The 17,991-nt window shown below is 38.0% G+C and overlaps 1 protein-coding gene across 3 annotated transcripts in view; it reads left to right on the plus strand.

Moving 5' to 3' along the window:
• LOC121330185 (60 kDa lysophospholipase-like) overlaps window positions 1–17,991 on the plus strand; it is a 48,880-nt gene that overhangs the window by 12,160 nt on the left and 18,729 nt on the right. For all 3 annotated transcript variants that reach the window (XM_041276521.1, XM_041276520.1, XM_041276522.1), the window contains exons 5-13: window positions 838–963; window positions 3,052–3,135; window positions 3,309–3,435; window positions 7,172–7,284; window positions 8,798–8,983; window positions 9,629–9,742; window positions 11,093–11,212; window positions 12,136–12,231; window positions 17,289–17,452. In XM_041276521.1, coding sequence (XP_041132455.1) covers window positions 838–963; window positions 3,052–3,135; window positions 3,309–3,435; window positions 7,172–7,284; window positions 8,798–8,983; window positions 9,629–9,742; window positions 11,093–11,212; window positions 12,136–12,231; window positions 17,289–17,452 — 1,130 coding nt within the window. The remainder of the gene's footprint in view (window positions 1–837; window positions 964–3,051; window positions 3,136–3,308; window positions 3,436–7,171; window positions 7,285–8,797; window positions 8,984–9,628; window positions 9,743–11,092; window positions 11,213–12,135; window positions 12,232–17,288; window positions 17,453–17,991) is intronic.

Consider the following 17,991-nt stretch of genomic DNA (forward strand, 5'->3'; position numbering starts at 1 on the left):
TGTTAGTGCAATCTAAATAGCAGGCTTTCTAAAATTCTGAATTAACATGAAAATGTAAATTGGGTTAAGGGATATATAAAGAAAGCAAGAATGCAAATACTTGTCTCCTTCTGGAGTAAACATTCCTTGGCTTCAAGGTGAGAGTTTTTCAAAAAGATGCTGTGTTGTCTTCAGATCAGGATGTCAAAAGATTAATCTGTTGCTATCCTTGACATAGAATTAAATGCAGTACAGTATACTGCAAAATTAAATGCTAGCCGTAGTCTTTGAAAAACTTGGCAACTTGAAGTTCAGTCAGATTTTTGATTCAGAGTGCTCTAGTAGAAGCATAGCTTTGGGAACATACAGGTAATTTATGCCACTAGGTGGCACACTATCACTGTTTATTAGCTCCAGCTTTTGTATGGCAGTGGTAGTGGGTATCAGTCCTTCCCTTTTGACAGTGATACAACACATGTATTGCTAAATAGTAATGGATAGAAAAATGTACCCAACTAGTAGGACCTCAGGATGAAGGTCTGTAAAAAATGACAAGAGAAGTTGACCGATCATGGAAGGCATCAGCTACAGAGGATTACGGGATACAAAATACTTCAACCAATATGCACAATAACTAAAACACAGAATGCAGGTTCCTGCAGTGGACACGTTCTATCAAACAGAACAATGTGCAGGCAGTTTCGCAGGATGGATTATATAAAAATCCGTAGAACGCAAAGTTAATTTCCAAACGAAAATAGAAAACATTATATAGAGCAGACCAGGAAATTGAGATTATTATACAAATTTAAAACCATTATTTTTCTAAAGTCTTCTCTGTCTTGTTTTTCCTCACAGAAATACTACGAACAATACGATGGTTTTGTGATTCTGCATGGTACCGACACAATGGCTTATACAGCATCAGCTCTGTCCTTCATGTGTGAACACCTGGGCAAGACTATCATCCTTACAGGCTCTCAGGTATACTAAGCACACAGTGGCATTATAATCTGGCACAAAGGAGAAATGAGGCTGTCCTTTTTTTTTTTTTTTTAGAATTTATATGTACAGATGAACCCGTTTTATATCATTGCAGTGCAGGCATAATTCGTGATATAATGCGGGTCATGATATAAACCGGGTTTCACATTTGCCTATGACTGCACATTACGAGTACAAAAAAGAAAGAAAACTAACTTTGATTGAAAGTGCAGTGTGCCGTTGATGTTTTGTAAATGAACTGTATCCCGTTAAGACCGCCCACACAGCATTTGACAGGATGCACAAAATGTCAGTTTATCAGGCGAGATGATTATTGGTTGTTAGTTGCGATGAAAATCATGTGGTTACTTAAAGCCCAGCCACGCAGCATTTGACTGGCTGCACAAAACGTGATAATAAGCAGGTTTGTGAAACATTAAGAGGTAAGCAAAAAGCCAGCTGCCCAACGTTTTGATATGTTGTACATATCTTTCTGAAGGGAGCATGTGTTTGAATCAAAACTTTGGAGGTATTTATAGGTTTTAGATGGCATGACTAACTGCTTGTTTATGTTCAAATCTGTGATTTATTCTTACATGATATAATGATGTTCTATATATAGTGACATTTTTACTTCTATCTTTAAATCCTGTATTAATTCTAATTAACATTATTTTATATATTGCCATGCAATGCTGGCTCTGAGGATCAGCCTTGATTTGGCCTCCCCAGCACATCAGCATGCACAACTTTTGAATGCATTTTGTTTATTTATTTAAATGTTAATTCATTCTTTTCTGAGTCCCGCTGGCATAATTGTCTGCAGTCTATTTATCCATTTACTTTCTTTTATTCTTCTATATGACGCATTGTTTAAATTTTAGCTGTTCTAATACTCAAACTTTAAATCATTTGTCATGTCCTTAACTGGTGAAGTGTTGTACTATTGGTTCATTCATTTATTTTTCTTATTTCTAATTTAATGAAAGGTGGTTCTGAATTATTTTATATAAAGTTGTTCCAGTCTCTCTCAACAATTTATTTCTTCACATTTTTCACAGGCTATTCTATAAACAACATTGCTAATTTTACAGTAGGTGTTCATTTTTAGTGGATGTGTTATGTTTAATTATAGTTTTTTTTTTTTTATTTATTTACTTTTGTCCATGTATTTACACACTTTACATGTACTAGTGCAAGTATTTGTAGAGCCTATTCTGTCAGTTAAATTAGCTTCTCTTTTGAATGCTACAACTGGGGCCTTAAATACTTAAATCAAAAAAAAAAAAAAAAAAAAAAAACTGATTTTTTTTTTTTTTTTTATGTAGAATCTGCAAGTGTTTCCATATATTAGAAATATATTACGCAAAAGTTTAGAATAAGTCATTACTAATGGGACTCTTACCTTTTTATCTCTATTTCATTTATATTCTACAGATTTCATATAGACATCTGTGTTCATTATCAGTATTTCCGAACTTTTATCTGCTGGTCGTACACTTGTATCATCATCATTTAACAACTCGGTCATAGCTTGTTCTTCAATATTGGTTAAATTTAAGTTTATATTTTCTCTTTAGTCCTACTATAATTTCTTGCTTAACTATTTCAATATACATATATTACTGTTTATCTCTTCTATCCAGAGGTGTCCAAGTCCAAACTTTAATCCCATGCTTATAATTACTCTCGGAATCTGAGATATTTTCATTGAAAAAATATTCTGCTAATCTTATGCGTCTCTCCCGCTATAATTTCAGTGGCCAGTTTCTTTATCACTGTATTTTTTACTCTGTATAAACTTAAATCATTTACTCAATACTTCTTTTTGGGATGTGCTCATTAACCCTGTTCCAGGTTTTAACTTTTATACCATAATTTATATAAAAACAAAATAATTGCTCTGATTGTCCAGACTTCGGCTCTAAATCATGGTGTGGTGTTCCATGAGCCATCTGTTTAATGCATTATTCCACAGTTAAACCTGCAGTGCACTGTACGTTATCAACTTCTGTCGGACAGTTTTAGTATTTTGGGACACAAGTGTCTTCAGTATTGCACTCAGTCCACCATGTGTTTTTATTTTAGGTGCCGATCTATGAGTTAAAGAATGATGGCCGTGACAACTTGTTAGGTGCCCTACTTATCGCTGGCCAGTTTGTGATTCCAGAGGTGAGTGCCCTGCTGAAACTAGCACCAGAAGTGACACAGCCATCCCTTTAAGAAAAAAACCCTAAAGTTTTCATGACATTTTCTTATTGCAACACCACTAAATTTCTGTTTGTTCTATATATCTTTGTTGACCTGCTTGGTTTAAATGCACGAAATGTCTCATTATTGGTTAGGTCTGTCTATATTTTCACCACAAACTATACAGAGGAAACCGGGTCACCAAGGTGGATTCTGGGAGTTTCAACGCTTTCTCCTCTCCTAACCTCCCTCCACTGGCAAATGCTGAAGTAGATATAAAGGGTAAGGCCAATTTGATTATTCATTTTTATTGATAGCTATGTGTTCAATTCCTATCCCAGTGACCAGAAACTCATGAGATCAATTACCAAGTCTGTGGGTCAAGCCATCCCAGACCTTTTTAGGCTCAATCACCTGCTGGAAAGGCATAGTTGTGCAGCTGCAGGTCTGCGCACAGTCGCTGTAACCTTTATGATATCCTTTTACAGGTAGTGGTGTGTTTTTTTTTATTATTATTATTATTTTTTGATCTAGCTACAGTGGGAGCAAGCCCATAGCTTTATTTTCCTGTGTTAACAATCTTGGGACTTTTTTGTTAATGTACATACCTAATTAATGGATTAATGTATGAAGATGCACTGTTGAATATAAAAATGCTGTGAAATCATTTTTCACCAACAAGTGTTAACATTTAGTGATATTTCAATATGATATTCTCTATACTAAATGTAAAAAGCCTGCCGGGAATATAATTTGCATTATGCTCTGTGAAAGTAAAATGAAAGTGTTACAGATAACTTAATAATTATTTAAATTTTGCAAAAAGTACAAATATTCTTAAATTGGCTTTTAAAAAGTACCAATTAAAAGCTATGATTACTGTATGATGTTATTAACTGTTTACACTGCATAAAATGGCATTTGTCTTAATAATAATATTAATAATGTTTTTAGTTAATAGTTGCACCAATTCAGTCCTAGGTTAAGTCAAGTAGACAAATGTTTCAGCTAATACAACAGAACTATCACGAGAAAAACTTGGCAAATTAATTTCCCCATAATGGCTTAACCATTAGCACTGAGCTGTGGTTGCCTTGCAATCCTCTTTGTTCTATATCTCTTAATAAAAGCTGTGCTACTTGTTTGGTTTCATAGCTTCACAGTTGGACTCGCCACTCCTTAGGAATGCATTCCTTATTCAATAGCTTGCTTTTTATGGCTAGCTTGCTTACAGGGGGCTTTCCAGTCTGTACTGCCTGATCGTGATGCAAAAAAGGGCGCTGTTGAACTGGGAAAATGAGCTCCCTGCATCCAGAAACCCAGCTGTTTATGATTGTCTGTCCTTTTTGCAAAACTAGGATGGACTGGAGATGTACAGTATAGCAGCAGTGAATTCTTTGTTCTGCTGAAATGAAGACAAAAAGCAGTACCACATAGTTTTGAGTTTGTTCAATTGACATCTCTCACTGTCATCATTAAAATAGGTGATTTCCATTACATGAGAGTAGATGTTAAAACTTCATGCTGATTTGAACTTGGCCCTCGCCAAGATAAGCACCAACTAAGATATAGCTTTACAGTAAACTAATGTGATTCATCTGCATCTCCATCCATTTGTGTTTTTTCCATCTGATGATGTAGATATCCTTCTGCCTGGTGTTGATGGCTGATTATAATGTTGGTTTCGGGGATCAGCTTATTTTGCCTCCCCAGCGCATCAGCACACACAACGGCTGCGATGCTGGCTCTGGGGATCAACTACAGTGCAGTCTCCCCAGAGCATTAGCATGACAACCGTCTGGATTGAGCTAAGTAGGGTACATCTCTGGGGTCTTCAAGTGGGTACCTTCCGTCCTCTGTTTCGTTGACTAGCCCATGACACCTCAAGAGGGCTCGACAGTGATTCTGGCGTCCCAGCGTCACCCCCTTCCGTCCCCCACTCAACTCAGCCCAGCTTACTTACGTACATTGCTTTCTTTCTATTGTGCTTGAGATCCCCAGCCAGAGTCTTTCCGTCTCAACCACAGCCAGTTGCTGCTCCTTTCTGCTGCTTCAGATAAGTTCTTCACTGTGCGATGCAACTCTTGACCACTGAACCCAACATCTCTAAGAAAGGTTGTAGATTGTGCCACAAATCTTCGACAACCCACCTTCACTGGGTAAACCTGGACTCTCCATCATCGCTGTTCCAATTCAGCAGCTAGTTGAGCATACCAAATGTTCTTCTCTGATACGCCTCATCCACAGCATCCTCCCATAGCTCTGTTAACTCTACCAGATGAACAAGGCGTGCTGACCCAGACCACAAGACAATGTATGGTCGAAGGTTAGTGGTGGCAATCTCAGGTGGAAAAAAAAGCCGTTGACCAACATCTGCCAGCATTTTACAGTCTCTAGCAGCTTCCAGTTGTCCTGGGCGAGGCTTGGTTTTAACACCTTGCTCTCCTGGACGGAGGAATATTGTCTTTTTTTGTGTAATGCTTTTGTAGAACTGGTGGCAACTTATTGGTCAGGTTAAGCTTGTCTTCCAATGCTAAGGCCAAACATCGCAGCACCTGGTCAAATGGTGCCAAGTAAACCGTCCTTGGCTAAGACCTACCTTACACCCTGTCAGAATGTGCCTTAGTGTTGCAGGTGATGAACACAAAGGACATGAGGGATCCTCAATGAAGCAGTTCTTTAACCCTTTGCAGTCCATTTATTCAGTGCTTGTCAGGCGCATCGGGTCCAATTTATTTTCACACGCGCTGTTTATTTTACACGTGCTGTTTAAAATGTTTTTTTTTTTTTATTCAGAGTAAAACAGGTTTAAAAGGTATTGCATGGCAAAACAACATCAATACTGCATCTTTAGCCACGCCCCACCCTTTCGCTGTATTTTTCACATACCTCTTTATAGATGTGCATACTGATAAATCCTCTCCTGATCACTTGTTTTATCACAAAACTCCTCAATGTGATCCAAGTCATTATTTTATTACTATAACATCTCAAAAAGCTCTACAAATGTTTGATATTCTTTAAGCACTGGATGTGGAGGCAGCTACCTCCTTTGTGATGTGTCTGTTATCTCTATGGTGCAGGGGCTCTCTGTAGCTTAGATTTGCCCCCTTTTTTTCGGCTCCTATCGATCTCATGTGGCCATTGAAAGGTTTTCTTGGCTTTTTCTGGAGAAAAACGACTAGAGACCTGCGCTTTTACGTCTTTTTGATGGAACTGGAAAGGGAAAATTGTAACCGCCAAGGACCACCAAGGGCTGTCGGGTAGGTTGAAAATCTCTGAGCAATAATGCTGAAGAAAATCTTGCCTTCTACATTGGGGAAATGGATTGAAACTGACCGATTGCTTGTAGAATCTTTTTCTTTTGGTATAAAGACTCCACCTGCTTGGTGCCATGCTCTTTGTGCAACCTGTTTTTCCCATGCCACTTTCATCAATTTCCACAGAATTCATGGAACTCCTGAAGCAATCTTGTACACTCTGTACAGAACTCCATTAGGCCCTGGAGTTGATGACGCCCTTGCTTTTTTCACAGCTTGCTCTGTTTCTTTCCACTTAGGCGCACAGTCCTCCATTTGGTATTCTGGTGGATTGATAGGTGGGATGTCTGAAGGAATTGATATAGTCTCCTGCCTTTTTGAATCTGTGTTTCCTCCACATATCTCTCCAGCTCAAACTTAGATGATTTTAGTGTGCCATTTTTCTCACTATGTATGTTTAACAAGATTATGTATTTGTCAATAAGAGTAAGTAGAAATCCCAGGGTAGCCCTTTTTTTATTGGAGCAGTGTATTTAGATCTGCTGCCATTTAGACAACAGGCAGTGTTATGTGAGGCTCAGAGTCTGACCCCTGTAGCTACAGTTAAAAGCTAACCACAAATGCAGAAGAGCCTGGTTATAAAGTCGTGTACTAAAAAAAAAAGGGATTCCTATTGCAGTGATTTAATGCTTTCCAGTTCTACTGAAAGTTACTGTTTCCAAAGTCAATTGGTGTTTCTCTCTCTGTCTTTCTTCTAGTTAACTGGGACTCAGTTTGGAGAGCCAACACAACCAAAAAGTTTTTGGTTCAGACTAACATGAACAGGAATGTCGGACTCTTGCGCATCTTCCCTGGAATTACGTCTGAGACTGTAAGTGCCAAACACTGCTTTCACACCTATAGCGTAGGCCTTGCAATTGTGCCGAATTGTATAGTTGTTTTGTGGTTAACGCAGTATTAAAGATGTAATAGGGTAGTAATTAACCTGTAACATCACTAAGCCACTTTAAATATTTCTCAGTCATGAAAGCTTTTATTTGTTTTCTGCATTTTATTTTCACTTAGTTAAAAAATAAATAAATGAAAATAATGGATCTCCCAACCAAACATCTTGAGTTTCTATCTGCCAGTGGTTCGCTCTCATTTCACTGTCCTTCCACACAGCAGAAAGGTTGTTCCAGTAGTCCTGTTTAATGCTGGTACTGGTATAGTGATGTTCAGGTCTATTTTTTCTGTACTTTTCCATTTCATTTTAAACATTGTGGCAACTTTTTTTTTTTTTCTGACCAGTTTAATACCTGCTTTTTGTACTCAAAGAAGCTTTCTCACATTGAAAAAATGACTTGCCTGAAGCACATACTACAGCAGTACAGTTCAGAAACATGGTTACATCATCAAAGTGCAACACACTACATTGGCAGGACCAAATAATAAGAACATTGTTGCAGGATATGTTTTAGTATGTTGCACTGTGATATATTCTCTAACTAAAAATACCTATTTGTAAGTCCTGATACACTAGTGATGAAGGCATTGTCTAAAACATTTGTCTACCAGACTTATTTTGTTTAATACAGTGATACACAGTAATAAACATCTCGCTGCACTGTTTTGCTGTATAGTGAGTGCTTTTAGACATGAATGTACAAGAGTGGTGTGTCTGTCTGGTAGTAGTTTAGCAGTCATTCCCCAAGTCCCTGAGAGGCACTGTTTTGGTATAGCTGGTAAGTTTGAGAGCACCTGTACAGGAGGCATGACTAGAAATAATTCAATTTAAAAACCCAGATGGGGAACAATATCATTTGAAGTTTTATTGAATGTGTCTTTCCGAGTGATCTGCCAGCCGGCTAACCAGCTCACTATTGACAAGTGCCAGGAAATTGCAGCTACAACATCGCAAAAGGTTTTTCTGAAACGGCCATTTAATGTCCTGATGCGAGCTATTGCACCAAACCGAATCGGTTACATGTCTTAATTGCTTGATCTTGGCACACTTGGAGGGGATCTCAAACAGATGGAAGGCCAGTCGGTGGCGGATTCGTGTTAAAACTCAACTGTATAACATTCCTCTGAGGGGCCATATTGCTGGCCCACATGTGCAGAATCTGCATAGCTTTTTGCAATAAAAAAATAAGAGTGAAATGTAAGAAATATTAAAATACTTCAGTCTTACACAGTATAAGTTCATGTTTTATACTAGGTCTGTGTCTAAATGATAACACTAATGATAAAATGAATTGTTTTAAGATTTATGATTTTGTTCGTTGCCTGCTTTTTTTCCATTCGCAATCTTGTGTTCTGTTAATAATTGCATGATTTGGGACAAAAATTGCAAAGAAATATGATCTGGAAACCAGAAATAAGAATTTCTTTTCTCCCCCTAGGTCCGTGCTTTCCTGCAGCCCCCCATGGAAGCTATAGTTCTGGAGACGTACGGCAGTGGGAATGCACCTGACAACCGTCTCGATCTGCTGGAAGAGATCAGAAAGGCCACAGACAGGGGGGTCCTCATAATCAACTGCACCCAGTGCCTGCGGGGCTCGGTCACAGAGACCTACGCCACTGGAAAAGTAAGAGAAAGTACTGGAAAGAGTTGTGGTGTTTTTTATTTGTTCCAAATGAGCACAGCCGATAACCATTGAGATGATGGTCACATAGGGCTGTTGTACAGAAAAACTACATTTTTGTAATGTTGTTTTTAACTATATAACATTGATGTTGACCCTCCCTGACAGCCTCATTAAGTTCATGATATCTAAAAGGAATATACATATAAATTATACCAGTGAGCTTTAAAACTACAGGAAAGTCCACTTTTTGCTTCAGAACTGCGTAAAGAAGGAAGGTTGACTGACTAATGTATTTAGAGAAAAGATAACTGAATCATATTCTCTGACCCATAGCTGACCACGTTTCTTTTCGGACCAAAAATATGTTGTAAACTAAGGTGGTAAAATGAGAAGTCACTAAATAGATTTGTAATAGTTTACTGTGAGCATGGTGCAGATCTAAAACTATCCTAATGGAAGACATGGAAATGTATTTTAGATAACGGTCTGGATTTCATCAACTATCATGGACTGAGAGAAAGAACATAGCAACTAACAAAATCATAGTTTTGAGCATTTCCTTTTTTGACTCATGCACCTAAATGCATCCCGAATGGTGTGTCATGGGCTTTATGATGTTCATATCTGATTTGCTGTTCCTTGCAGGCCCTTAGCAATGCAGGTGTGATAGCAGGGGGTGACATGACACCAGAGGCGGCCCTCTCCAAGCTTTCATACGTGCTGGGTAAAAGCCAGCTGAGTATGGAACAGAAAAGAAAGGTACATTGACTGTGAATGATTGTGACGAAGTGCCCGCACCTGTGTGTATTTTCTGTTATATGTTGCGTGTGATGTGTTAAATGTTGGTGTATAGTCATTGGTACACGGGATATAAATGGGTCCGTGTAACACAAGTGTTTAAAATGTATGTTTGTATTTAGGCACGAGGATTGCACAGCGCTTCACGTGCAAGTAAAAAGTAATATGTGAGCACGGGGAATTGCACTTTATTAATTCACGTGCAGTTGTACCGAGACTCCAATTGAATGATTGATTAGCAGTCGAGTCTTGGTACAGCTGCATAAAAGCAGCATGTTTTCACCCACTCGCGGTTTGGTGTTCGGTGAGTGGAGAACGGGATAGGAGACGGAGAGAGAAATAATAAGAATAATAGTTAACGTTAAAAAATAGAAGCTCACTGTGTTTGTTTGTTAGTCCATTGTTCTTTTTGTTTGTCTGTTTATTTGGCGAATGTGCCATGTCCTGTTTTTGTATTGTTACAACTGTTTATTTTCTGTCTGTTTGTTTATTTATTAAATGCTCCAAACTCCACCTCTCTTTTTGTTTATTATTTCCTGGCTCTGGTCTGACACCACCCACTCCGGCCGTCTTTGTGACAATGATATACCGCCACAGAGCTCAAGTAGCACAACAAGCATAAGGAACAGTACAAATTGTATGTTTACAGATCTTTAATGGTATACAGTTGCAGTAAGGCAGACGGTACTCAAATAAATTTGGTCTTTTTTTTTTAAAAGATCAGTTAGGTGCAGTTTTTCAGTCTGACTTGAGTGAATAAAAGGCTGAGCTGTGCTATGAATGGGAGACTTTGTGACATTAAAGTGTACAGTGTCAAGTTTTGAAAGAAAAGGATTTGGAATCACAATGACATTTATAGGGCAAAAAGATTCCTCTTCATGAATTGTAATTAGTATGTTGTATGTAGAGATTCTTTTGGTTATTGGTGAACTCGTCATTTTTGCACCGTGCCTTTTTGAAATCATATTAAATGGATCTTAATGTATTTAGAGATGATTTACATCAACAGTGTGAGTAGCTGAAATCTGTCTATCTAGATATAGATAGATAGGTAGATCTCGCTATATATATATATATATATATATATATATATATATATATATATATATATATATATATCTTTTTGACTCTTACCTGAAAGTCTAAAAAAACAGAAACAAAAAAACAAACGAAAAAAAGTGTAATGCTGGCTTGGTTGTTTAAAATAAACAATAAAATTCCATGTACTTTGATAACTCTGGCTAAGTGTTGCCTTTTAAGTTTTTTTCACTGTTTTTTGCTATTCTGAGATCTGTTTCTCTCGTGTTTTAGATGCTAAGTGAAAACTTAAGGGGAGAGATGCTCGCACCACTTAAAGGAGCCACGTTCTCGCTAAGAGACAGCAGATTCATTCAGGTCATAGCTAGGTCTCTCAGTGTCAGCTGTAAAGAGGTAAGCAATGCCTTTTTGTTGTCCTCTGAAGTAGCCTGCCCAGTGTCTGCTGTCCACAGTATGTCAGTGCTGCAATTCTGACTAAGAATGTTGCTTCCTTATAGCATGTATAGTGGTAGTTATCAAGTATGTGTTAATTAAACCCACAGTAATTTAACAGAGAGTTATGTTGAATCTTATGTTCTCAAATCTTTTGTTTATACATATTATATATATATATATATATATCTATATATATATATATATATATCTATATATAATATATACTTATATTATATATATATATATATATTAATATAATTATATAGGATATTATCTATCTATGGTTCAGATTTAAAATGACATGCTTTTTTTTATGTTTTTGTAAATACAACAACATAACCATGGTCATCTTATAATTGAAGATGACCATTTAAATTAAGCTTCTGACAATTGTGCTGCCAAACTAGTCTCTGTGGCTATTTGACAAGAAAGAGTTTGAAAATTATACCAGAGCAGAGACACCTCGAAGAAAATGTTTGTCCACTTAATTGGGGGTATTGCAGTGCAAACACTGGGGAGGGTGGTTTTCTAATTTTTGGAAATTTCTAAATTGAGGTGATACAAAATTGTCAAATTTAAGAGTAATCCCTCATACTAATTCTGTTTTGAAAGCTATACTAAAAGCAATTGAAAAACTTTAGCTTTGGTATCACTGTCAACATTAACAATCATTATGTATAACAACCTTCCTCTGTACTACCAGCACAGATAAAAGCACAGGGTCTATAAAAATAATTATGATGGTCCAACTTTTACATTTTTTAAAATAGGACATTCTATATAATCTTTATTTATTTAATTTTTAACATTTGTTGAATAAAACCATTCGAATGAATTTGATGAGCTTACACATATTGTATTCATGTTTCTACATCTTCCAGGAGCTGGAAGCAGTCCGTGATGCTTTAAACCCCACCCTGGCTTGCTCAGCTGCTAAAATTGGAGATATCAACGCCCTGGAAGCCATTTGGGAAATGGTGAGATCTTTTATCATGTTCTCAGCAGTGGTGCAAAGGTTGATCCAGTGAATATCAGTGTCTTACTTCAGACTAGGTATGCAAGTTATGATTTACCCAAATCTAAATCAACTAAACGATAGCAATCAAACCAAACTGAACCTTGTACCGGCATTTTTATACAAAGAAGAGAGGTGGGAGTCACACCAGTGGCATTTTTTGGAGCTCATTGTGAACTTTATGTGAATACTCTTATTGTACCTCATTTCATTGGTATGCGAGTACCAATTTTTTTTTTTTTGTCCTCCAGAGACTCTATACTGGGGGGGGTAATACAAGCCGCTAGTTACTATTCAAGTTGTGCCACAGATTCTGTTCTGCGTGGCCCCAGATCAGTAATTAATCCTTGCAGTTCTTGAGATTTTAAATCACGCAAACGTTGTCTATTTGGAGACTGCCTGGTTTTACAGGAGTTGCCAACACCAACAGGACAAACTCAGCACAAAGAATTTAAACACAGCTTTCAGGCCTTTCAACTGGAGTGAACATCTGAAACAACCTTCCAAAGGGGTCTTTGGACAGAAATTGCAGATCCTGAGAGAGAGTAAATAACTAAACATTTAGTTTCATACCTAGTATAAAACAGCCTTAAGGATGCTTTTCCCTAAATAACCTACAGTCAACTCCTTTTATTTGCATACTGGATAACTGCATACATCTTTAATTGCATAGCATGCAACTGGTCCCATTTTTTAATGCATTGTTTTCTATGATTATATGATACGGTTAAATGCATATCGTCCAAATCCATAATTCACTTAATTGCATGAAATTGTGTAGCCCCCAAGTTGGCTGTGCAATGCATTTTACTTCGGCTAATTGCATAATGCGGTCCATGTGTTCTGTCAACGTGCTGTTATGCTTACGCGCGTACGTATTTGCAACAATTTGGCAGCGGGGGAAAAAAATAAGAAAATGTAACACGGTAGGCTGCTTTAAATAAATACTGTACTGTATACAAGCCTTCATGAAGGCAAATGGTTTTAAGTCTTGTGATTTAGTTTTATTTATTTATTTTTCACCCCTGTGTGTGTATATATAGGCTAGTCTAGTTTGCAGTGACTATTTGTTAGCTTAATCGGTGGTGTTTTTTCCCAAGTTGTAGGCTCTGTAAAGTTCTTTCAATTGAATGCTTAACATGAACTTAATGCCTGCTATTAATGTTATGAATGTGATTAAAACAAGTCACAGTGCCTATAGAAAGTCTACACCCCATTTCAAAATTTTCACCTTTTTGTTGCCTTAGTCTGGAATTTAAAATATATATATTTTTTTTATTTATCTACACACCCTACCCCACAACTTCAAAGTTTAAAAAAATTAAAAAAATTAATTAAAATTAAAAACTGAAATAGCTTGTTTGGATAAGTGTCTACATCCCTTGTAATAGCAATCCTAAATTAGATCAGGTGTAACCAGTCGCTTTCAAAATCACACACCAAGTTAAGTGGCCTCCACCTGTGTTAAATTGTAGTGATTCACATGATTTCAGGATAAATTCCACAGTTCCTGTAGGTTCCCTCTGCTGGGTAGTGCATTTCAAAGCAAAGACTTAACCATGAGCACCAAGGCACTTTCAAAAGAACTTCGGGACAAAGTTTTTGAAAGGCACAGATCAGGGGATGGGTATAAAAAATTAAATCAAAGGCCTTGGAGCACAGTCAAGACGATTATTAAGAAGTGGAAAGTGTATGGCACCACCAAGACCCTGCCTAGATCAGGGTGTCCCTCCAGCTGGATGACTGAGCAAGAAGACTGATCAGAGAGGCTACCAAGGGGCCAATGGCAACTTTGCAAGAGCTACGGGCTTTTATGGCCAAGACTGGTCAAAGTGTGCATGTGACAACAATATCCCAAGCATTCCACAAATCTGGCCTGTGTTGTAGGGTGCCAAGAAGGAAGCCATTACTCAAGAAAGCCCACCTTGAATCCCGTTTTGAAGTATGCAAAAAAAACCCTCAGGAGATTATGTAGTCTTGTGTTAGGTTTTGTGGTCTGACGAAACTAAAGTGGAACTTTTTGGCCTAAATGCAAAGTGTTGTTTGACACAAACCCAACACAGCGCATCACCCAAAGAACACCATCCCTACTGTGAAGCATGGTGGTGGCAGCATCATGTTATGGGGATGTTTCTCATCAGCAGGGACTGGGGCACTTGTCAGGATAGAAGGGAAAATGAATGGAGTAAAGTATAGAGATGTCCTTGAGGAAAACCTGCTGCCCTCTGCTAGAAAGCTGAAACTGGGATGGAAGTTCACCTTTCAGCATGACAACGACCCAAAGCACACAGCCAAAACTACACTGGAATGGCTAAGGAACAAAAAGGTAAATGTCCTTGAGTGGCCTAGTCAGAGCCCTGACCTAAATCCAATGGAATATTTGTTGCATGACTTGAAATTGTTGACAGTCAATGCTTCCCAAAGGACAGAGCTTGAACAGTTTTGTAAAGAATGGTCAAATATTGCCAAATCTAGGTGCACAAAGTTGGTAGAGCCCTATCCCAACAGACTCACAGCTGTAATTGCTGCCAAAGGTGCTTCCACCAAATATTAACTCATGGGTTTGGAGACTTATGATCTTATAGTTTTGTATTTTTAATATAAACTTTTTATTCTCAATAGAATCTTTTTGCTCCTTTACAGTATGGAGTATGGTGTGCAGATAAGTTGGGGGGGGGGGGTCAGGGGTTACGGGACTCTGAGGCACTGACATAATAATGTGAAGAAAGTTCAAGGGGGTTTCGACTTTCTATAGGCACAGTATACATGTACACATACCCATTCTCATTGTATCCCATTGTATTCTCTTACACCTATTATCTGCATACTCCGGTTATGTGCACCGGTCCCGAGCCTATGCAATTATGAAGAGTTGACTGTAATTGGTGCCAATGAAATAGTCTGACTAGCTCTGAGGCACGAGAAGGGAACAGACTTCAGCAAAAATGTTAGAGGTAGTAAAACTTAATGATTTTCTAAACTATTGAAACTAGCTATTATGTGTAAAACTATCTACAAAAACTGAGGAAACTGCTCAGAGATGAACCAAGAATACGGTTCAGGCTCAGCTGAAAGGAATACGGGCTGCAGGGACAGCCCCCTGTTATTTCGTGACAGGAGAGACGGCAAAAACAATACCCACATTGTGATTCAGTGGATCTCCTAGCTTTCTTGCTGCACCCTGTCATTACTGTGAAGCAGGTTGATCATGATAAACCGGCTTTTGTCTCCTCTTGGAGCTCAGCCCTGCCCTTGTAGGGGAGACCGTTGAGAATGTGTGTCTTGGCCTCCGTTTTAATTTTGTTGAATTTTTGGCTGGTATTAAAGTTTAGTTGGAACTTCATCTATAGAGCAGGGCTTCCCAAACCCGGCCGTCGGGACCCCAGTGTCTTCTGTGTTTTATTAGCTCTCAGTTACTTAACTAAACCCTTAACTGAACTAATAATTTGTTTAATTGGACCCTTTTTGATTTTTTTTCTCAGCTTAAAAGTTCCAGATTTCAAGTTACTTAACATTTTTTATAGTTAACTTGAAATCTCCAACTGTAAGAGCAGAAAACAATTAGAAAGATCTAATTAAGCAAGTGTGAGAAAGTGCCCGCCCCTGTGTATATTATCTGTTATATGTTGCATGTGGTGTGTTAAATGTTGGTGTATAGTCATTGGTACACGGGATATAACCGGGTCTGTAACACGAGTGTTTAAAATGTATATTTGGTTGTAGGCACGAGGATTGCACAGCACTTCACGTGCAAGTAAAAAGTAATAATATATGAGCACGGGGAATTGCACTTTATTAATTCATGTGCAGTTGTACCAAGACTCCAATTGAATGATTGATTAGCAATCGAGTTTTGGTACAGCTGCATAAAAGCAGCATGTTTTCACCCACCCAGGGTTGGGTGTTAGGTGAGTGGAGAACGGGAGAGAGAGGAGGAGAATTAAATATCAGTTGCTATTGCGTGCTGGTGGGACCAGCACGATACTTGTTTGTTTAAACTCACCGTGTTTTGTTAGTCTCTCGATCTGCTCACTGTTTTGTTAAGTGTTAGTCCGTTTTTGTTTGTCTCTTTATTTTGGCGTGAAGTGCCGTGTTCTGTGTTTTTGTATTGTTACAACCGTTTATTTTCTGTCTGTTTGTTTATTTATTAAATGCTGAGCGAAAGCATTCACTCAGCTCCACTAAACTCCACCTTTCTGTTTATTTTCCTGTTTCTGGTCTGACGCCACCCACTCCGGCCGTCTTTGTGACAGCAAGTTATTTGTTCAGTTAGTTGGTAATTGAGTTAACTAAACCGGAAGACACTGAGGTCCCGAGGGCCGGGTTTGTGAAGCCCTGCTATAGTCAACTCCACACGTCAGGATGGGCTTATATGCAGTTAACTCATTTGTGTCTTTTGGGTATCTTTTTTTTTTTTAATTTGTTTGATAAGCTGTAAAACACTGTGCTTTCTGTTATTGGCTTTATAAAATCAACTGTAAAATACAAATCTGTGTATGCTGAAAGTGTATTTAACGTTAATACATGTCAAATGTGTAAAAGCGGGCAAATGACCACAGTAGGGGGTAGCATCGAAATAGTCAACTGGTCATATAGAAAAGTGACAATAGACCTCAAAATGGTTATTCCTAGCAGTTTTATACAGCACAAACAGCAAAGTGTTACAGAACAATATGTTCAGAAGTAGAACACCAGACATGATCACATGCATTATTAATATATTTTTTTAAAGTGGTGACTAGTCAACTGTTTGACCGGTCAAATTAGTTGTTGTTAGAGTCATATATGTTGAATTCATGTATTGGATTGGAATTTGACACGTTAAATGTCTTTATTTATTGTTCTCCATTTTAGTTTTGAACTCGTATATCTCAAAATAGGAGCCAACACATTTTCATTAGTGATTTCCATGCTAATATGCATGAATAAAGTAATACTTTTCAAAGGTTACTATGCTGACTACTCTGCCTTGAATTCCTTGAGGTGCTGCTTTATGTAAATGCCTGCTTATCCTTTCAGGGCAGTAACCTGAGCAGTGAAGATTATGACGGACGGACTCCACTTCACGTCGCCGCATGCGAGGGCCACCTGAAGGTAGTTCAGTACCTGCTTGATCACGGAGCCACTGTCCACACCAAGGATCGCTATGGTGACACACCACTCAGCAATGCTGTCAAGTTCAGGTGTGACAACCATTTTATGGTACTAAAATCAAGATAAAAAATCTCCTATATATTTTAGTTTCACTTTTGTTTTTTTCCCCCCCTCTATCCTGCAACTTTCACCTAGTGTTTGAGGAGAAAGAAAAGTGTTTACACTGTGTGTCTTATTTGCAGAATTAGACAGCTGTGTTTCTGCTCTTGAGTTCTACCTGACATCGATATTTGTAACATATATTAGATCAGTGCCTTAAGTAAAAGCGAGCCACTTTGGATCAAGCTTCATTCTGTTTTGATGGCAATACACTGCAATACACTAGATGGTGCTAGCATTTATTCATATAAAGACCCTTTTGGCTGAACAAGCCTATCTAATACATGTCTCTGGCAAGCAACCATAACTGGAGAGCAGCTCCTGAACCCACACATGCTGGCAAAAGCACCTCAACACAGATCACATCAAAAAGATTTAAAAACACACATGTATTTGAATATTGAAATAAGAGCCACTCAAACATAATACAAAGGCAAGGAAAAAGTAAAAAAAAAAAAAAAATCAACTA

This window comes from Polyodon spathula, chromosome 17 (genome assembly GCF_017654505.1).
Source record: "Polyodon spathula isolate WHYD16114869_AA chromosome 17, ASM1765450v1, whole genome shotgun sequence".
Classification (NCBI taxonomy): domain Eukaryota; kingdom Metazoa; phylum Chordata; class Actinopteri; order Acipenseriformes; family Polyodontidae; genus Polyodon; species Polyodon spathula.